The sequence below is a fragment of the Halichoerus grypus genome, chromosome 3 (assembly GCF_964656455.1).
Source record: "Halichoerus grypus chromosome 3, mHalGry1.hap1.1, whole genome shotgun sequence".
Lineage (NCBI taxonomy): Eukaryota > Metazoa > Chordata > Mammalia > Carnivora > Phocidae > Halichoerus > Halichoerus grypus.
The window spans coordinates 60,690,052-60,712,631 of record NC_135714.1 but is presented as its reverse complement, the minus strand read 5'-3'; the positions used below and the strand labels follow the sequence as shown (position 1 = coordinate 60,712,631).

The 22,580-nt window shown below is 40.6% G+C and overlaps 2 protein-coding genes across 13 annotated transcripts in view; one reads left to right on the top strand and one right to left on the bottom strand.

Moving 5' to 3' along the window:
- SHROOM3 (shroom family member 3) overlaps window positions 1–11,983 on the bottom strand; it is a 300,238-nt gene extending 288,255 nt beyond the window's left edge. For both annotated transcript variants that reach the window (XM_078068803.1, XM_078068804.1), the window contains exon 1: window positions 10,992–11,983. In XM_078068803.1, coding sequence (XP_077924929.1) covers window positions 10,992–11,156 — 165 coding nt within the window. In that variant the 5' untranslated portion in view covers window positions 11,157–11,983. The remainder of the gene's footprint in view (window positions 1–10,991) is intronic.
- Window positions 11,984–22,308: 10,325 nt separating this feature from the next.
- Window positions 22,309–22,580, top strand: part of CCDC158 (coiled-coil domain containing 158) — a 98,811-nt gene continuing 98,539 nt past the window's right edge. For all 11 annotated transcript variants that reach the window (XM_078068794.1, XM_078068801.1, XM_078068795.1 and 8 more), the window contains exon 1: window positions 22,309–22,545. The gene's annotated coding sequence lies outside the window, so the exon portion shown is untranslated. The remainder of the gene's footprint in view (window positions 22,546–22,580) is intronic.

The window sequence follows — 22,580 nt, the reverse complement described above, 5'->3', positions numbered from 1 at the left end:
TTTCCTGCAGCTCATACTTAGGTCAGCGGCTGTGTGGTTTTTGATCTGCTGCTCAAAAGTGAAAATATGAAAAACAACCCCCTGCCCCCCAAAAAATCAAGGAATAAGAGGAGAGTTTCCAGTATTTTCTACAAATTCATTCCCCAAAATATACTCACTGTCCTATTCCTTTACTATCCTATCTCAACCTGCAGCGTGTGTATTTATTGGTGGAACCCAGCCAGATCCTGTGTCTGAATTCCAGCAGCTCACCTCACAGTTTCCCTGAGACGAGGCCTTAAAAAAATTGTGAACTTCTTAGAGGACTACACACAAGATGATAAAAGCTTAAATTGTGCCTATACAACTTCTTCCATTAAAAGTTTCAACTTTTTCAAAGGAAAGGAATAAGACAATTACTTCTAGAAGTTTAACCTTTCTTCCCATCTTCTAGCAAATGTGTGGTTTAGGATATAACTTAATCCCCAAAGGGCTAGGTACTTAGTCCAGCTAACCTGAAGAATGCTTATTCCATTTAAATTGTCTGTGTGTTAATTCCAAATTCACGTCATAGTTACCTTTAATCTTGAAATCTTTAGAATTCTCGGATCTGTCCGAACTGTTACCAGGAGCTAAGAATGGGTGAGGGATAAGACCAGTTGAGCAAGGACACTATTAGGCAGCAATGGCTTGTGTGTGGAGGTCCCAGGATTATGCCAAGTGAATGTACTATTAGGAGAGCTAGAAAGTATGCCTTTCAGGGAGGGTGGGTACTAATGAGAGTCATGGAACACGAGCAGACAGGTTAAGCATGGAGAGAGTCAGCTAAGCAGGAGACCAAACTGGAAGAGCACTAGAGATTATGGAGTGATATGCAAATAATCGGTAGTTTATTTATATTATAAGGTAAGCAAGAGCTAGAAAGGGACAAACAAGATAAAGTTTGGTACAATGGACACTCCTCCATGGAAGACCATCTGTTGTGGTGCTGATCTCTTCACCATGTTGGAAGGCATGAACTTGAAGTACCCCAGAAAATCAGCATGAACCTCAAGCTTAATTCCCTGGACTAACTGGATCCAGCTCCTGTTAGCTTTAGATTGTTTCACGTTCATCGAGTCAGTTAGTGTTTCTCCTTGGGTAACTGCCCTGATTTTAGAGTTAAGGTTTTATTTATCATGCCTATCCAGATGATGGAATATATCCAGCCCAAGAGATAAGCCCAGAGTTCAGGCTGATGGGGAGCAGGAGTTTCAGTCAACTGAGGAGACAAGGGCAGGAGAGAGAAACAAAGGCACTGTTGATGACTGTATGTTAAGATGGAATACAGCAAGATCCCAGCTGAAAAACAACAATCAGAGGGGTGAACTGAGACCAAGGTTAGAACCTTGCAGACGTAAAAGGCAGGAAGCAGGGTCTGAGAAGATGTGGGGAGTCCAATTTAATTGTCGAGGTTGACGTCTCAGATATGTTCCTCATTTCATGGTACAAGCTGCCTTCAAGATGCCATTGGGCTACCTGACTCTTTCCCACAGCTCACACATCCCAGTCCTTCTACCAGGTGATCCTGCCTTGGGATGAAGTCGATGGAGGTGCTCTTTGGAACTATAAAATGACAATGGCCTTTACTTTCAAAGGTAATTTTCAGGCTTACATTTTAAAAAGTCTTAGATTAGCACCTAACTAGTTTTATGACCTTCTGCTAGCTTCCTGTTTATCTATAAAATGGAAATAATAATGGGCCTCTACCTCACAGAGTTTTGTGAAGCTTATATGAGATAGCATGCCAGTTACAGAGCAGGACCTCAGTAAAGTCAGTCATATGACTATGACAAAAGCAACCCCAGTAGATCTCGTTGGCTTGAAGTGATAAACAACCCAAGAGATCAACAGTTACGGGATAGAGGAAGATAAACGTCTCCCAACTAATCAAAAAAAGAATATTTGCCATTTATTTGTATATCACTCCATAAATTATAATAAATTCTTACTGTTGACTTTTGGAAGGCCCTGTCCTGATGTAGACTCAAGAAGGACCTTAGAAATTCATACGAAGGAGAGAAGAGAAGGCGGCTTTAAGAGCCAGCACTACAAATCTCCCAGAGTTTAAATACATGCCATCAGTCCCTCTCACCATAAATAGAGGAAGACTCATGATGTGATGTACTCTCACACCCTGTACTGAAACCCAGTCCAAGGTCCTTCCCACAACCTACAAGGTCCGATATGATCTGACCCGTGACTGCCTTTCCATTTTCATTTCATACCACTCACTCTCTTGCTTACTTCTATAGACTGATTATGTGCCCTCCTTCATATGTTGAAACCCATTGCCCCAATGTGATGATATCTGGAAGTTGGGGCCTTTGGAGATGACTAAGTCATGAGGGTGGAGCCTTCATGAGTGAGACGTGTGCTCTTATAACAGACCCCAGAGAGCGCCCACACCCCTTCAGCCATTTGAGGACACAAGGAGAAGATAGCCATCTGTGGACCAGGAAGCAGGCCCTCCCCAGACCCCGAATCTACAGGCACCTTGATCTTGGACTTCCCAGTCTCCAGAACTGCAAGAAATAACTTTCTGTTGTTTATAAAGCACCCTGACTATGGTACTCTGTTACAGCGTCTGAACAGACTGAAACACTTACTATGGTCCAACAACACTGACTTTATTTTTGTTTTGAACATTCCAAGACTCTCCGGCCTAGCCCAACTTACAAACCTCTTTGCATGTCTGATTTCATGTTTCTCATCCATCAGGTCTTAGCTCAGATGTGATCTTATCAGAAAACTCTTCTCTGGTTCCCTATTTAAAGTGACCCCTGCTTCTCATACCTCTACCCCACAAATACTACCACTCTGGAACCCGTCATATTATTTGTTTGGTTTTTAATAATACTTACCAATCCTGAAATTATCATAGATGAACATATTTATTGCCACTCTCTTTCCCCTGGAACGTAAGCTCCATGAGGGCAGAGAATTATCTGCTCAGTGGTTCAGTGTGAGGTAGTGAGTGCAGCCAGGATACAGAAGTCAGTCAAATATCATCTTGGTTATGTGGGTTGCTAGCTCCTGTTCGATACCTACTATTCTCCCACTGGTCCATGTCATCATAACTAAATTCTGGATTGTGTTTTGTCATTTCCAAGCACTGTTGTTTAGCTTAACTCATTGGATACTTATAATAATTCCATTAGGTAGAATGTTTCATTTTGAAAGATGAGGAGACTGAGGTCCAACAAAGCTAAGTTACTCCCCACAGTCACAAAGCCAATAGAGACTATGGTAGAAATGAAATGTTCATTTTCACTCCAAGCCCTACATTGTCTGGACTGTGTATTGTGCTACACTGGACGGGCTTGCCTAAAACGGAAAAAAAAAAAAAAAAAAGAAAAGATAACAGAAATACAACCCTAAATCAATACACATACCAAAGTGCATTGAAAAATAAACACTCTAGATAAATACCATAAATTTCTAAGATAAAATGCAGTTCAAAATGGAGAAGGATATAGCAGATGGCTGAGGAATGAAAAAATGCAATTGACGTAAGAGCAAATTCAGGCTTAGATGCCCAGGACTGAGTGTTCTGCATATCCGTCTGTCAAGTTAGAAAAGCCTCCTCTAAAGGCAGGAAAGAACTGTCCCTTCCATTCAGTGGATCGAGATACACAAGTTATCTTTTGTGGGGAAAGTCATTAGAAGATGGGGGAAAACAGTGCTTAGACTGGGCAGAGAAACTTGGCCTCACTTCCTCTCATTGAGAAGGGGCTGGGATGTCAGAGCATGAGAGATGGATGGACCAGGGATAACACCAATTCTGTGGCTCTTTGGATCAAGATGTTCACTGCTTGGAAGTACATCAAAGTGAGAGATGTGGAAAAATCGGTCTACGGGTTAGTTAAGACCCAGAATGTTCTTTAGGGTTTTGTTTTTTTCAAAGATGGAGAGGAAGTCTCTCATTATGTGTCTCCAGTCACATTGTGGGTTCATTAAAATGAGACAGACCAATATTCCTTAAGTTGTGTTCCCTGCATAGGAGGCAATGCCTTGAGAATCTATTAGCTTTGAAAGAAAGCAGAATTCTTACCAATGCTAATATCCATTTGGCGCACCACCTCGGCATGCTGCTTGAATACGGTTATTTCCAACAACATGGATGGGATTATGAGCTTAGTTTGTGACAAAAAAAAGGACACAACACTTTAAGCAATGTCTAAATTGGGCAATTTCTAAAAGTTAAATAAAACCATAAATTTCTGTTTTTTCCAATCCAATTCAACTCAACAAACATTTACCAAACACTAAGTATGTGCAAGACCTCATTAAATGAAGAGCCAAACTCAACCTACTTGCCTCATTTTTTAAAGAGGTTTTTCTAGTATCTCATTTGCACATCTTTCTAACAAAAACTTTTTTTAAAAGATCCTCTTTAGTATTCATTCATCTTCCTCTTCATTCATTAATATATTTTCATTGTCATCATTGTGCACAGTTTAAGCACTGTGGATAACAGAAAGAAAAGAAGGAAGGAAGTGAAGAGGGAGGGAGGAGGGGAAGGAGGGAGAAACATTATTAGCTTCTAGAGGTTAATAGCCTAACAGGAGCTAGGATTCATTTGAAAGTATAAATGGCACAACCAGAAAGCACTTATTCCCTCACTGGCCGAGCTTTACACACACACATGCATGCACGCACACACGCGCACGCACACACACACACAATTTTTTGCTAAGGCAGTAACCATCTTGGCAAATAAACGAACTTTAGTGAGTCTCAGTTTTCTCTCTGTGTAATGAGGAAGTTGGATTGAATGATTGTTGAGATTCTTTATAGCTCTAAAATCCTATAAATAATTTCACATTTATTAAGCATTCATTGTGTGTGAAATGGGAAGTACTTTCCTAGGAAAAGCAGGACACACAGCATGAAGTAGACCTCATTTGGCTTTAAAGAGATTATAATTTATTGGCAAGATGCCAAATGCAAACAACTACCTGTATCAGATAATGGTGTGAATAAAGGTGTTGGAGAGATGAGAGCAAGGAGGAATTTGTGCAAATGTAGGACAGGGGTGGATTTGAGGGAACAAACAAACGGTTTCAGGACAGCAGAGAGAGGAGACTCCCCTGGCAGGAAGGGCAAAGAATGCTAAAGGAAAAAGCAGGAACAGTAAGAAGAGAAACTCAGAAAGAATTGGTTGTGTTAAAAGGTCAATAACAAGCTGACCTAGCTTGATACTTGGGAGGAAATGGAAAAGATGACTTTGGGGTGAACTAAATCAACCAGCCCAAGGTCTTGGGGAACTGCTTAGAAATCTATTTCAAATTGAACTCGGGGACCATGGCTGAAGAACTAGTAAAAACTGTTTTAGTGCAGAAGAAATGGGCCAAGGGAGATGGTATGGCTGATGCTGGTGTGTTGAAACTGAGGGGCACTAAGGAAGCTAGAAGGTTGGGAAGTGCTGAATCCAGACAGATGGATATAGAAAATCCAGAAATAAGAAAATCTCAACATGATCATCCAGACAATTATATTCTAAACGAGTAATTTCCTAACCTAGGGACTATTGATATTTCTAAGATTTCTCGCAGTGCACTAAAGCAGTTCGTATCACTTTAAAGATTTATTTATTTATTTTAGGGGGGTAGGAGCAGAAGGAGAAGGAGAGAGAATCTCAAGCAGACTCCATGCTGAGCATGAAGCCCGACGTAGGACTCGATCTCAAGACCCCAAGATCACCACCTGAGCCAAAACCAAGAGTCAGACACTTAATCGACTGCACCACCCAGGCACCCCTAGTTCATTTCACTTTAAAATGGCAGGTCAATTGGGATGTTTTGGATGATTCTCTCAAGAGAAGGAATAATAAAGAGGGCTCACAGATTAGATCAAATCACTAAGGCTAGAAGAACCCATTTAAAAATCGGAATAGCATCAGCCAACAGGAAGCCTGGAGACCTATGTTTGAGGATGCCTCTGACTTCACCTACAGAGAAAGAATGCAAAGATGGGGATGGGATAGGGTTAGTGAGCTGAGCCTTGGTAGACAAGGCTAGAGGAAGGCTATGATTTAGATTGACAGCAAGAAGATGATGGCGTCATATGCAGAAGGAGTTTCAGAAAAGGCGATGGTGTGAAAGATGGAACCACAGGATTTATACACAAAGAGAGTCCAGCTAAAGCAAAGACACCTCCCAGGGGAGCAGGAATCAGGAACATGTGCTCTGAGTGTCGATGACCTTATAAGAGCCTGGAGCAATGGCTTCTTCAGAAGGCCATGTTTGAAATGCACCAAAAGGTGCCTCTCCAAATGAAGACACCACAAATATACTTACTAAGAACTGTTAAGTGCTCCTCCTTCTATGGGTCTTGGACTACTTTAAAAGTGTTGCTTGAAGAGTAGTCATACCTATTTTATGGTACCTTATAGGACTAAGTTGTGTTGTTTTTTCTAAAGATTGTTTTCCTCTAATAAATTTTGAAACATATATAATAAAAGATTAATCCCATATTTTACCCAAATAACAGCTCTAGAATCTAGACAGAGCCAAATATTTGGCAGGCAATGATGACTGAATGGCATAGTGTGTTAAGTGCATAGACCCCGGGAAACCAGAATGCCTGGATTCAAATTCCAATTCTATCACTCTCTAGCTGTGAGAGCTGCAGAAAATTACTCAAATACTGGGTCTCAGTTTCTTATGGCTAAATTTGCAAACTCCATTGCCTTCCTCATGGAGCTGTGGAAATTAAATGAGTTAACACATATGAATGCCTTGGAATAGAGCGTGGCAGGTAGTAAGAGCTCAGTAAGTGTCAGTTGTTGTTGCTGGGTATTATTATTACACTTGTTACTTGATTTCTGAACCCTGGAGCAGGTGCATCCCTACCGCAGGTAGAACCGTTTTTCTCAGCCACAATGCGGAGTGAGTCATAATAAAATCATGCTGCCAACTTCCTGAACTATTGAATTACTTGAGCTTCCACATACAATCACTACTAAAAAAAAATAATAATAAAGTTGCCCTTTCTTTTTGAAGTTCACAAATGACAGAAGCTTTTTCCTCAACCTCACCTTTCCTTTTCAAGGACATTAAACCTCAAAGAAAAAGACTTGAAAATGATTTCTTTTAAAGCCACCCTTTTGTAGTTCCTTTCCCCATTCATTCTCCTAAAGAAAAAAATACTTCATTCATTCTATTGTCATCCATACCTGGCAGCTTCTGACTGCTTTTGTATAAGTGTACGTGCCTTTCCTATGTATGATTCAATGTGTACTATCCTTTCCCTTCCCCGACAATGGAGGTCACCCTACCTTGAGGGAATAGTGGACATCTGGCTACCAATGTATGAGCTGGTGGGCACTTTTCTCATTGTCCTAGAAAGAAGATCTGGGATATGCATGATCAGCCATTAAATTTCACTTTAGTCTCAACTCTTGGAGAGATGATATGGTCTTACTTATATGGACTTTCATCGGTGCTCAAATGCTTGGTGGCAGGCAAAATCAAACCCTCTCCCTGCAAAGACATCCACGTTCTAATCCCTGGAAACCATGATTATGTTAGATTATATGGCAATGGGGAATGAAGTTTCCAGATGGAATTAAGGTTGTTAGTCAGCTGATCTTAAAATAGGGAGATTATCTTGGTGGGCCCAATGTGTTCCCAAGGGTCCTTAAAATTGAAGGAGGGAGGCAGAAGTAAGAGATCAGAGCAATGCAATGTGAGAGGGACTTAATCTGCCGTTGCTGGCTTTGCAGATGGAGGAAGGGGATTGTGTGCCAGGGAATGTGGGTGGCCTCTAGAAGCTGGAAAGTGCAAGGACGCAGGTTCTCCCCTCGAGCCTCCAGAAGGAACACAGGCTTGCTGACACCTTGATCTTAGCCCAGCGAGACCTATGCTAACTTCTGACCTATGGTTTAAGCCACTAAGTTTGTGGTGATTTTTTTTTTAAGATTTTATTTATTTGACAGAGAGAGAGAGCATAAGCAGGGGGAGCGGCAGGCAGAGGGAGAGGGAGAAGCAGACTCCCCGCTGAGCAGGGAGCCTGACGCGGGGCTCAATCCCAGGACCCTGGGATCATGATCTGAGCCGAAGGCAGACGCTTAACCAACTGAGCCACCCAGGCGCCCCAGTTTGTGGTAATTTTTATAGCAGCAGTGGGAAACTAATACATGCTCCATCTCTGGAGACTTGCCAGGCATCTTCATGTCATGGGACTCTACCTCCCACCTCCCCCTGCCTCCTGCTCTGTTTCCTCTATGCTTATTAATGCAGTAGAAGTTACTGAGCACATACTCTGTGCCAGGCACTTCACTGGATCCTGCAAATGCAAGATGAAATAAGACATAGCCCACGTCCTCTTGTTTACTCAACAAATATTTGTGTCCCAGGCTACTCGCGTTAGATGTGGCAGAAGTGAAAACAGTCCCTGCCCTAAAGAAGCTCTTCCACTTCTGAGAAGAGGACCAACATGACTAAAAAATTACGATTTCACATAATAAGTGCAGGTTATAAGAGTATAGAAGAGAGACCCCCTAACGCAGCTTGATGAAATCAAGAAAACTTCGGAGAGAGGAAGAAATGGAGCTTGGATGAATCAGTTTGCCAGACAGACAAGAGCTTTGAAGAACCGGGACACTTGAAATGTGGCTAGTATGCATGAGGAAGAGAATTTTACATTTTGTTTCATTTTACTTTTCATTGAAATGGAAATAGCTAGATGGGGCTGGTGGCTACCATACTGGACAGAGCAGACTGCACCAGATTATGCCCTCGAAAGGAAAGAGATTGCCTTGTCTAACTCCTTTTTCCACTTTTTCCTCACTGGAAAGCAGATGTTGTGGCAAGTCACCTTTGACCATGCAGACGGGGGGGGGGGGGCATCCCCTCTAGGACAGACGTAAGAAAAGTAGAAGGAACTTGGGTCTCTGACATCACGCAGCCAGCTTTCAGTTTGGCTTATGCTCAGATTGTTATGTGAGAGCGATAGAAACCCCGGTATTGTTTAAGCACTTTGTTATTTTGGATCTTTGTACAGCAGACAAATCTGTATCCTAATACAAATGTCCCCTAGAATAATAAAAAGCAATAACCATAATCTTTGCTGAGATCTCTTTTTGAGCGCCTTTGTGTGCCAGGCACTAGGCTAACTGCTCTACATGCATGGTCTCCTTTAATCCCCATACATTCCAATAAGGGAGATAATGTACCCCCTCATTCTGCAGATTAAATGGAGCCTTAGAGGGGTGGCTCATTAGCGGTAGCATTCGGCCTATCCTACAGCAAACTGTAGTCCAATGTACCGACACATAATATCTTACCACATAAGGCCAGGCAATTTGGGTATACAACCAGAATTCTAAAATGCAGATATGATATTTATATTTGTGGCAGACATTCTCAGTCGTCCACCTAGCACCCATTTCCTCCTCCCTCTTGAAAAGAGAACCCCAATTTATTCAAACAGTGGGCAGAGATTCCTTGACATCAGGAAAGGTAGGTTCCAGGAAAGAAATCCTGCCTGGTCTAAACTAGTCATGATAATCTCATGCCCCTTGGTCAGTAATTGGTCTGAGGAGAGGTATGTGGCACAGTTCTGGTTAATGAGATGTAAGCAAAGGTCTGTTAGGGAGGGTGTCTCTTTCCAAACAATAAGCCAAAACCCTGCCCAGAATAAAGATGCAACACTGGAGGCCTGGCATCCATCATGTAACCATGAAGACAAAAGCCTGGATCATAGGGCTGGCAGAGCGGAGAGATCATCAAAGTCCATGTTGATATGACTGAGCTGTGGCTCTTTGCATGGACAGCCTACCTCCAGACTTGTTGCAGTATGAGAAAAACAAACCCTAATTTACTTAGGCCACTAGAAGTCAGGTTTTCAGTTACTTATAGCTGAACGCCTTCCTAACTGATACACACATGTATACATAGATCTTTCGTTTTCTTAGAAAAGGCAAGGAAAAGTCACAAACCTTACAGTGGTATCCCGCACACTCTGGGCTGACTGCTGGAAACCAATTATTCACAGTAAGAATCCATTTCCATCTCTCTCAAAACACACGTTTTTGGGGCTATGAAAACTAACCTAAATAGGTAACAGAGCTTGGGCAAAATGCGTATTTATCCCTTTCCCACCCTCAAACTAAAACAATTTTCCCCTCAAATACAAATGTTTCTTAAGCAATGCATATGTGTAAAAAGCATTTATGTTCTATTGTTTTAGACAGTTAATATTCTGAAATTTTAAAAGAAATTTCTGTAATCTCTCTTAATCTCTGTAGTCGAAGAGAAAAACAGAAATACTAAGCCTAATACATAAAAAGGATTCATTCAGTGGGTATATCTAACCATACCAAAGAAAAAGAACTGAGGCATGTTACGGATGACTAAGGTTTAAAAACTGGTTTAAATACACAGATATAGAAAAGAGGCAGAAATGGTGTCTTGCGTTTGATTAATACTGAAAGTTGATTTACTTCTCCTTTCTGAGTGTGCAAAAAGCAATAAATAATATTTATGTAATCAATTATCCCAGAATTATAAAGAAATTCTAAAATATTCTGGAGGGCTAGCTATTTTCATTGGATGGGAGAAAGAGCAGATATTTTTCTAGTCATATGCTAAATAAAGGTACACATTCATAAACATATACCATGCCACTCCCTTCACCGTGTTGTTAATCTTTAATCTGATTTATAACTGAAAAGATCATGTGGTAGCTGCTTTTACACTATTTCATTCACAAAAAGAGATTATCCATTGAGCAAGCACATTTTTCCCCAGGATTTCATAGACTAAATGAGCTAGACACATTTTTTTTCTTTCAAACGCCAAGCCATACAAAATATTTCCAGATATAATCTGAAAGGTATGCAGCAGCAAATTAAGCAATATTCAGGCAATCCCCGGCCTTATGGTTGCATTTTTGACAGACCTGACAGAAGTTTTAAAGTTGAAAAAGCAACGTGAACAAAGACAAGGTTACAAAAAGAAACCTACCTTAGAGATGATTAATGGTTCCCCGTGCTCCAGGCCACCTTTCAAAGTAAAGCCCCAAGGAGCTCCTCCCTGCAGGAACGCTTCCAGATAAATGTACCTGCCCTTGGGGGTCCTGTTAGGGTTCAGTGTGGCAGCAGTCTCCTCGAAGTTCTCTGTGGTCCTCATCGTGCCCAACACATGATCCCTCGAGTTAAATTTTAAATGCCTGAAGCCGATTCAGAGCAGGGCTTCTATTCATAACACCTTATCCCATCCTTCAAGATACTCGCCGGCCAAAAAAAGAGAGGTTTTGAGAAGGGAATTCTTTCAGATGTAAAAAGTTCTTCTGAGCTTAACTCCAAGATGCTGAACCAGGAGGATCCTTCACTTCGACATTTCTGAATGTAAATTCTCCTCCTGGGATTCCGGGATCTCACTGAAGCCCCGCGGTGCTATATATCTCCCCACTCCGTTTGAAAAAAAAAAAAAAAAAACTTCTTTCTATGTCACTCTCAAGACCGCTTTTATTTCGGGCGCACACACATGCCCCAAAACTTTTTTTCTGTATATTTCACAGGGAAAATTAAAATAGTCTTACAATATAGCAAGAGAATTGCAAAAAAAACTCAAACGAATACCTAATTTCTAATTGATTATCAACCCTTTCTTCCTCTCCGAGTGAAATTTACCATTACAATAGCCTCCCCTCTCCCCAGAAGTAGCTTTAAAAGAAAGAAAGCACTTACTATGCCTCTGCTTGCTTCAGAATTTTCTAACTTGTCCCAAAGAGACAGAGCCTCTGTGCTAAAACTTTTTGCTTATGTTTTTCAGCAATAAGTTCACGGTGTGTTTCTTGCCCAAGGAAAAAAAAGTTTTTGCAGGATGGAGAGAAAAATGAAAAAAAAAAAAAAAAGCAGCATGGTAAATTAATCCTCAGTGGAACAAAAATATCCAGGAGGCAGCTGAGTTCTTTCTTTGGTATTTTCAGTGATGATCAGCGACCGCTGCAGCCACTTGCCTCTTCGGAGAGAAAAAGCAAGGAAGTGAGAGGAAAATGGATTAAGGCAAATACAGGCACCGCAACCTTTCTGCACAGTAAGCACTGCTATGCAGAATTCAGTTCAGCACAAAAACTCGCCCAATCAACACAGTCTTACAGCTGGTGAAACGTAGAAAGTTAAAAATACCATACGGATGGCTAATTACCAAGGAGTAATTAGATAGAATAGCCCCCATCTTGTACCAATTAAAGCAGAATCCCTGGGGGTGAGACACAGGCATTGGTATTTTTTAAAACTCTGGGCAATCCCGCTGTGTTGCCACGCTGGAAGAGCCGTGCCTTAAGCAGTTTCAGTAAACAGTTAAGGGACGCGGTGGTGGCACAAGGGCTTTACTTTTTGTTGTTAGAAGAAAATACCAAGTGTCATATAGGACCAGCTTCTCATCTTGAAATTTGACTCCCCATCAAATTTCTGCTTGTCTGACTCAAAACAAACAGGAAGCAGGCTTTCTTCTATATTTTAATTGTTACCTACTCCAAGACTGTTATCTAGTCCTTAAATGAAAAGAAATATACTTAATGCCTGGCAAGTAATAGGTCCTCACAGCTGAATGTTATTCTAAGTTTAGGTTATCAATAGAATTTTGGATTGTTATATGAAATTTAACATTACTGCTTTTTATTAAAAATGTGAACAGTGCAAGATAACTATACATTTTACAAAGAGGTTCAGCCATTAAGTTATGGGAACAATTTAGAATTATTTCCAAGGGATATGTTTGCTAAAACTCTTACTGTTTAAAAGTATGTAGTAATGTGAATTATGTTGGAAATTTAGGTTAAAAATTACTGTGGGTTTTGATATCAATTTAATTTGAATGTTTGGACTTATAATTAGTGAAAATATAATAGAGAAGCAGACATAGTATGCAAATAAGTCCAGATGATATTTAATGTACAACACACTTCATCTGAAGGGCTCAACAACAACAAAAAGGTACAATCTCATTTTTATGTAATGATAGTATTTTAGTGGAAAGATAAAGTGTGCCAAATGAAAGTATATGGCAAATATTGTCTGACTCTTAATAGTAATTGATGCAATTTTTATTGCTGCTTCCTTTTGCAGCTTAATTTATAAATTAAGAATAAAAGGAGAAACATTGACTTTTCTTTCACTTGATTATTCAAAGTGCGTGTGTGTGTGTGTGTGTATACAGTTAGTGTCCTAAGTAAATGAATAATTTTTTTCTGAAAATTATTTTTGTGGCACTTATGATCTTACTTCTAACTCATTTTGTAAAAAATGACATTTTACAGAATCAACATTTAATATTAAAAGTAATGAAGCCAAAAACAAAAGGTAAGGGAAAAAAGAAAAGGCAAGCAATGAAGAATACAACTAGCTGCTTATAGACTGATAAAACCTCTATTTTATATTATCATCAAATATATTTAGGACCTAAATATTTGATGAAAATTGATATATAATCTGAAAAAAAAATGTCAAAATTCCTTTGGTAGATATGTATAGCAACTGAGAGATCAGAGTTAGAATACCTTTTTCTCCCATCTTCCATTGCTCAGAGTCAACGAATATATCCTTGTTTTTGGAGGTAAACACATAGAGGCCATGACAAGGTTAAATGATCTGATGGGAGTCATCCTGCAAACAGCATGAGTGGGCATAAAATTAAAATCTTCAGACACTTAGGAAAGGAATCGCAGCTTAAGGTAGGTCTTTTGCATAATTTATAGCAAAAAGACAACTTTCTATATGGCCAGCATTGTTAATTCATAGGAAGAACTTCTGCTAGGGCATGTGATTTGGACCCATACTCTAATTAGAGAATAAAATTAGACTCCCCACTCCTTCTCAGGGAGAGAGAAACAGCCCTAGTGTCTCAAGATGCTGACAGTGGGAGGGACAGGATTCTAACAGAGACCAGGGTAGTTTTCTTTCTAAATCTTTGGCTTCAGATTCAGGCTTTCTGAAGAAGGGTTTGTTTTTTGTGGGCTCAGTATCTCTCTGGGGAGCCACTCCTTCACCTATCCTGTGGTACCGGTGGGCTGACCCTGCTCCTGGGCTCCAGGGTTGGACATATGATCCAGGCATCCACTGCCCTTTGGCTCAAATGATTGGCATATGGAGGGGCATGTGACTCCAGCTTGGCCAATGTAATAACTAGAAATTTTACTAGAGCTATTAAAAAGGGACATTCTCTCCTATGGGATTGCTAACCTGGTAGGGACAATGCTGGAGTTGCTGGAGGTCATCTCTGCCATCACAAGCCTGAGAAGGAGGAAGACAACACCTAGGAAATCAGTTCAAGGTATGGAAACAGTGTTTTGGTGACACCATTTGAGGTCTGGGCCCAACTATACCTCATTTAAGCCAGCAATTCTCGAACCTCCTGGTTTCAGGACCACTTTACACTCTTAAAAATTATTGAGGACTCCAAAGAAACTTTGTTTATGTGTGTTAAAGCTATCGGTATTTACTATATGAGAAAATTAAAACAGAGAAGAACAGTTAATATATTTATTAATCACTTAACAATAGAAAAGCCATCATATGTTAAACAGACTAACATATTTTACTGAAAATAACTATATTTTCTCAAGCAAAAAAAAATCACCGAGAAGCATGAATTTGTTCTACATATTTGCAAATCTCCTTAATGGCCAGTTTAGTAGAAGACAGTTGGATTCGACTATCTACTTCTGCATTCTATCTGTTTGATATCACAAGTCAGGTAGCCTCTGGAAAGCTCTATTACACACTTGTGAAAGGACAAGCAGACAAAGGCCAACAGTGTCTTAGTTATTATGAAAATGATTTTCACCTTATGAGCCCCGAAGCGTCTCAGGGACTCCTTGAGGCCCCCACACCACACTTTGAGAATTGCTGCCTTCACCAGATGCAGTCATCCCTAAAGGCACCACACTCCTAGTTATAGGAGATCATAAATACCTGTTTATTTGTCCTTTAAACAGCTGGAGTTGGGGTTCTGCCACTTGCAGCCGAAAGAGTTCTAAGCAAGGCACAACGAAATCCTTTGTGGTTCTTCCTAGTTTGGAAGAAAGTTTAGGGAAGCTTAGTGCAGTCTCAAAGTCTCTCCATCTTATTTTCTCTCTTTCTACTGCTTCCCTTCTTTCTTCTTCCTCTAACTTAGATTTATTCCTTTTTTAAAAATCGAATTGGCTTTCTTCAACAACTCATGAATGGGGCAGCAACCCATCTAGCGAGTAGAACCCCCAGAACTACTCCTATCCTCTTTGCCATGAAGAAATGCTTTCACAACAGCTCACAACTTCACTTTCTGTCTCCACATGAAAAATTCCCACTGCTGGTAACTGAGTGTATGTTGCTCTGTTACTGTGAGCACGACCCCAGGGGAAAAATAGTTCCATCATATTGATTCTCCCATTTGCCTGGCATCCCTATACTAAACACTTTTAAATGTCATTTGCCTAAATCATTGTGTTGACTCAGAACCATGCATCACTCTATTTGTTAACATCACTTAAAGAGAAACTAATTTATTCGTTTCAAAATTCTCATATCTTGATTTTAATTTTTCACAGTAATGTTTAATGTTTTTATCTTTGTCCTTGCTAGCATTTTAAATATGACTTTTAACTTACTGGATTTTTTTAATGCCTCTAAATTTAATATTTCTAAGATTGAAAAAGCTACTAGATTATCTCTGAAAATAAAGTAGGAGTGACATCTAGTGGCTCTTCAGGCTCATAAGTAATCATTGAAGTAACTGTAGATAATAAATTAGAGGTTTGGAAGGTTATTTAGTCTTTCTTAGAAAGGGCATCTCAGAATTATCCCAAATAGACAAAACCCAGCCTTATTTTAGAGTTTGCAGATTCTTTAGGCAACCTTTCAGAGGCAAAAAGAATCCTCTCTTTGTGTGGCTCCTTCTTAAAATTAAGGACGACTTTCCCAGCGGACCTCCCCTCACCTCTAAATGCCAAGAAACCTCCCCTGAAAACAGTCACTTGGAAGAGAAATAAAGCCCAAAGACGAGTATAAAATAACCTGGGATCCCTCCGCTAGAACGTCCCTTGAAGCAGCATTGTAGCTTTGGAGAATGTTGTGTTGAATACCCAAACACAACTGAGATTCTCCGAGAAAGGAGCAAGGAGAGATGGATGTTATGCATGCAACTTATAGCATCTACTTCATAGACTATCCTAACAGTTGTTGCAAAACGATCAAAACAATCAATTTAAATCTTTTGGGAATGATCAAAATGTTCTGTGCCTCAACTGAGGTGATAGTTTCACAGGTGTGTACCTCTGTCAAAACATCGACTGGTACACTTTCAACGGATACAGTTTATTAAATGGAAATTATACCTCAATAAAGTAGTTTTTAAAAAACTCAAGGACTCAGTCAACAGAAGGACAAACAAAATGTGGCGTATACATACAATGGAATATTATCCAGCCTCAAAATAGGAGGCAATTCTGGCACATGCTACTAGGTGGAGGGACCTGGGAGACATTATGTTAAGGGAAATAAGACAGACACAGAAGGACAAATACTATAAAACTCCATGTATTCGAGGTGCCTAGAGTAGTCAAATTCACAGACAAAAAGTAGAATGGTGGTTGCCAGGGCCTGGAGAAAAGGGAATGGGCTGTTAGTGTTTAATGGGTACGGAATTCCATTTGGGAAGATGAAAGAGTTCTGGAGAGGGATGTTGGTGATGGTTGTAAACAATGTGAATATACTTAACACAACTGAACTGGGTACTTAAACATGGTTAAAGTGGGGGCACCTGGGTGTCTCAGTCAGTTGAGCATCTGACTGTTGGTCTCAGTTAAGGTCTTGATCTCAGGGTCATGAGTTTGAGCCCCGTGTTGGGCTCCACATGTGAAGTCTACTTTTTTTTTTTAGAGGTTTTATTTATTTAGTTGACAGAGAGAGAGAGCACAAGCAGGTGGAGCAGCAGGCAAAGGGAGAAGCAGGCTCCCTGCTGAGCAGGGAGCCCGATGCGGGAATTGATCCCAGGACTCTGGGATCATGGCCTGAGCTGAAGGCAGATGCTTAACCCACTGAGCCATGCAGGCGCCCCGTGTGGAGCCTACTTTAAAAAAAATGGCTAAAGTGGTAAATTTTATGTTATGTACATTTTACCACAATAACAAATGTTTTTTTAAAGTACTTATAAAAAGTAAAGAAACATTGTTAAATATGATACTATAAATAATCAGTTCATTATTCATCACTTACCCTTCCTGAACAAGGTTGTGGGTAGATGCCACAAAATTGCCAGATGCATAAAGAACCAGAAAAGACCTGATAGCATATACTAAATATTAGACATCTGACAGAAGTTATAACTGATACAGGAATTATTATGGTAGGTTATTATTTAAAAGCTGGTAGAGGGGTGCCTGGGTGGCTCAGTCGGTTAAGCACCCAACTCTTGATATCAGCTCAGGTCTTGATCTTGGGTCATGGGTTTGAGCCCTGCACTTAAAAAGTAAATAATAAATAAACACATAAATAAAAGCTGGTAAAAGTATGTCCATACACTTGTTTTATTTCTTAGATAAGAAGTAAAAGATCTTCATATACTCAGCAGACACATTGGATGGTTACAATAAAGGGTATAGTTTTTCTTTCCTTTGGAAAAAACAAAGACAACTTCAAAGACACTGGTAATGGTGGTGATTGACCTCAATGGCAGAAACATCGGCTAGAGGAGAAAAGACGATCTGCCTTTATTTTACTTCCTATTTGACTTCTATTTCCTACTTCTATCCCCTTTTTTCAATCTTCTGTAAAATAAATTGTCCTGAAAACAAACGAACTCAAGAACTTGTATTTTTTAAAAGAAACTCATTTCAGCATTGAAAAAGAGAGTGACTGGGGCATCTGGATGGCTCAGTTGGTTAAGCATCTGACTCTTGATTTCAGCTCTGTTCATGATCTCAGGGTCCTGGGATCGAGCCCCATGTCAGGCTCCACACTCAGTGGGGAATCTGCTTGGGATTCTCTCTCTCCCTCTTCCTCTACCCCTACCCCCACTCATTTTATCTCTCTCTGTGTCACTCAAATAAATAAAATCTTTTTTTGTTGTTATTTAAAGAGTGACCACAAATTAACCTTCTAGGTAGGTGGAAATAGTCTACATTTGATTGGAGAGCTTGATACTAGGTGTATACATTTCTCAAAAGTCATTAATCTGTATATTTAAAATGAATGAATTCCATTGTACATGATGTATACCTCAATAAAGTTGTTTTTTTAAAAAAATTATTTGAGAGAAAGAAAGAGAGAGAAATTGGGTGTGGGGAGGAGGTGATGCAGAGGGAAAGGGAGAGAGGGAATCCCAAGCAGACTCCTCAATGAGTGCAGAGCCTGACACAGGACTCAATCCCAGGACCCTGAGATCATGACCAGAGCTGAAATCGAGAGTCAGATGCTTAACCACCTGAGCCAGCCAGGTGCCCCTCAATAAAGTTGATTTTAACAACCTCAATCAACTCTAAAGAGTAGAAACTTCTGTGCACTAGGATAGTATATGAAAGTCTTCTTTTATAGCTAGTTTCAAAAGAAACCCCAAATTAGAAACTGTTCATCTTCTTAGTCCACCCTGCTGGGAAATGTTCCTAGAAATCTACTCACATCTATTCCTGGGAAGCAGGTGGGTCTTCCCGCCTCTATTTAAATTTCCATCCATCCCACACACCCTCTTGCTTGCTTCCACAGCACTTAACCCCTTCTAATATGTTAACTAGGTCATCATGATTATTTAGGACCTGTCTCTTGCAACTAGAATGTTAAGTTCCATGCGGGCAGGGTTTGGTCTGTTTTGTTCACTGATGTTCCTGATACAGAGTTGGTGTTTAATAAATATTTGTTGAATGAATTCAGGCTTTCTTATTAAATATATTTCTTATGTTCTGAAGAATGTCAGAACATTAACTATATGGTCTTTAATATTCTATACTCTATCAACTCGCAAAAATTATTGGAGATGATTTGCCATTTATTTTCTCTCCACTGTATATTGAGTCACTTCTATGTGTCCACATTGTACCAGGCATTGGGGAAATATGGCTGTCAGATAAGAGTTAACATAGAAAATCTTAAACCATAATCAGAAAGGGAAAATATCTACACTAAAAATCCAAGCTACTCTGTCACTCCGGTCTAACACTGCATTTAGTTTTGAAGATCTTTCACAAAGATCTTTTAAGTTCAAAGTCATAAAGGACCACAATGGTTAAAAAAAAAATTAGATAATCTACACTACATATTTTTAACTATCACCTATTTACAAAACTGATTGTGTTTTAGGAAACAAGATCTTTTTTTAAACTAAGCAAATCATGAATTAAATTTTAAGTGACCTACATATATATCATGATTATGATGTATGAAGTGCTTTTCTGGTACAATTTTAATAAATGCTTTTATACTAAGATAAAGTTCTTTGATTTTATAGAATCATAGTTCTTTTTTTTTAGTTAGAAAAATGTCTTGCAATAATTTCTACATCTAATATTTGGCAGATGAAAATACTAATGCTCTAAAAAGTTAAATGGCTTGCCTAAGATTATTTAGTTAGTGTCAAAGCTCAGACCAGATCTGGGTTCCTTATTCCTGAACCATCCTTGAATCAACCCACCCTTCTTAATTGTACCTCATAAAGGCCAGCAGCCATTTGGATTGACAACAATAAGAAGGGTACTGTCTCCTTGAAGGCAGAAACTGGAGGTTTGTAATAAACCAACACCCCACCCCCCACCCCAATGCCTAGCACAGAGTCTGGTCCAGAGTAGGAACCCAGTGAAGGGAGACAAATAACAACCCTGGACCCAGACATGGACTCTTACTAAAGAACTCTTGGTGACTTGGGCCCTATGTGACTAGAACCCCAGCCTTCTCCTGTTGGTGCCCTCTGCTCAGGCCTCAGTGGCCTCTTGGTTGATTCTCAAATACCCCAAGCATGTGCTTGGGAAGTTCTGTCTACAGTCTACATCTGGCTCCTCCCTCCAGCCCTATACATCTCTGCTCAGTGTCACTTTACCAACGAGGCGCTCTTAGAGCACACTATGAAATGGCGCCTGATAAAATGTTCAACTTTTCATGTTTGTGGGCCCTGCTCCTGGGCTCCCAGGGAAGCTATACTTTAACATTACCAAGGTGAAAATGACTCGGCAAAACCTCAAAGCATGGGCTTTTTTCTGCCCCACACCACACACTGTACTTCTGTTTTGTTAAAAATATAACCATAAAGGAGCATTTCAAACCTAAAGATAAGAAAAAGAAAAAAGACTTCCTGGTTCCTGTAAGATTAAAGTCATACAGCCTTGCACATACTAAAAACATAACATAAAGCCTGTAACTTTCTGGAATGTCCTTCATCATGATGATTTGCAACTCTTTATGTGAAAAAGAAAAAATCCATATATAACTCTGTACCAAGCATTCTTTTCCTGGAGCACTCTCTTCTTTGTGAAGATGGTGCATTCCAGGCAGCTGTCTTAACTTGAGCTTGAATAAAATTCTTTTCCTTTCTCTTTATAATTTTAAAAAAGACTTGTTCATTTTGCGTTGACATACCCCACACTCCCTAATTTCCTTACCCTGTCTCCATAACACTTATCATTGTCAGACATATTTGAACTTGTCCCTTTGTCCCTTTGTGCATTGTTCATCTTCCTCTACAAAAATGTAAACTTCATGAGGATAGGGACTTTATCTGGTTCATGGCAATATTTTCAACACCTTCACATGGCATGTGACAAGTACTTTACGAATATATGTGAAATATCTGCGTGAATGTTAAAGGAAATCTGGACAACTTCATCTTTAAATTCTCTATTTTAAAAACTAAGAAACTTTTTAATTCAGTATAAAAAATATTGAGAAGTAAAACTTCAAGACACTTCAAAATGCAGAGAATTGTATAAGAAAATTCAGTGCACATAATCTCATACATATATGTGGTTTCAAATAGGGGTTTTTTAAAGTTTATTTATTGTTCTTAGTAATCTCTAGACCCAACGTGAGGCTTGAACTCAGGACCTTGAGACCAAGAGTCACATCCTTCTCTGACTGAGCCAGCCAGGAGCCCCTAAACTGTTTTATACAGTTCTAATTAACACATGTTAATTAAGGACTTCAAAAAGAAAAGAAAAAGGAACTTAGTTCTTAGGGTCCGACATACAAATATAAACATAAGACTCCAATGGAAATCCTATATGAGTAACTAAAATATTTTCTTGCCATAAGAACTCATGCTTCGATGGAATAAGGATTAAAACAAAAAAATTTTAAATTGCTTTCTGTTTAGCTACAAAACTTAAAGCATTTACCTTTCCACTTAATACGGCTTCATTCTCTATTAAAATACTTAATTCTACACGTAATCTTAAATCTCTCTGGGTCAATAAATGAAATAATTTAAATTACAGGTCTGATCAAAAGCAATCTTTAGTGGCATTTGATCCTATTTTATTAAAATCCATAATTACATTAAGTAATGTAGGATTTATTATTTCCCATCAATTTAGACAGAAAAAGTTATTCGCCGTAGGTGTCTGTGTAATGTGATTGCTAACTATTAACAACCCGGGTTGCCTCCATCACTCTCGGGCCTTTCTGGAGTCCTTCCGTTTGAGCACTCGTTTGGGCAGCACTGAGAGGTCTGAGTGTGCAGTCATTTGATCCGATAAATTCTATGTTAGAGATGACGACAGAGAGCAACTGAAACACAGCGGAGGAAACAACTCTCCGTAGGCCAGAGGGTCAGCTATCCCGAGAACACACCTGAACCTCGAAAGCCGTTCCAGACAGAGGATCAGCATACGCAGAGGCAGAGCTGCGAAATGTGAATTGTGTTAACTTGAAATGGCCAAATGCGAAACGAAGGGCGGGAGTGGAGAAAGGGTCAGAAGCTGAGCAAGGGTGAGGGTGAGGCAGGGTGAAGGCCTGACGGGCCACACGCCAGGGTTGGGCTTGACCCTTAGCGATTACGCAGACGTAGGATTTGTGTGGGTCTGTAAGAATTTGAAAGATTTGCCGGACAACTGCGGGAATGGTCTGGGGGCGTTGGGGTGCACGTGTCGGGGGGGGGAACAAGAGGAGGACGGGGAGACCGGTTACGGGGCTGAAAAAAAAAGTGAGAGGCCTTGAGTGACGGAGAGTACAGGTGGAGGCCCGAATCCAGGGTCGGTCCCGGGGTTTGACGTACGCAGCCCCCTTAGTCAGGGCTCCGGGTGGAGGCGGCCCGGGTGGGGGTGGGGGCGACGGCGCTCGGTTGCCCCGGCGACGGCGCCTGGGGGGCGGAGTCGGGGGCCGGGAGGTGCCCAACGGTCGCCCGCGCGGCTCGCGTGGAGCCGGCGGAGGCCAGAGCCCGAGCGCGGCGAGGGGCGGGCGCGGAGGTGGGGCGGCAGAGCGCCACGCGCCGCCGCCGCCGACGAGGAGGAGCCGCCGCCGCCACCGCAGCCGCCGGGTCGACGCAGGTGCGGCCGCCGCGCCGCCGGCGCCCCCCGCGAGGATGCGGCCGGTCTCTTAGGATGAGGTGTTGGTTGCAGGTACGGGGGCGGAGCGCGGCGCGGGGACGGGTGAG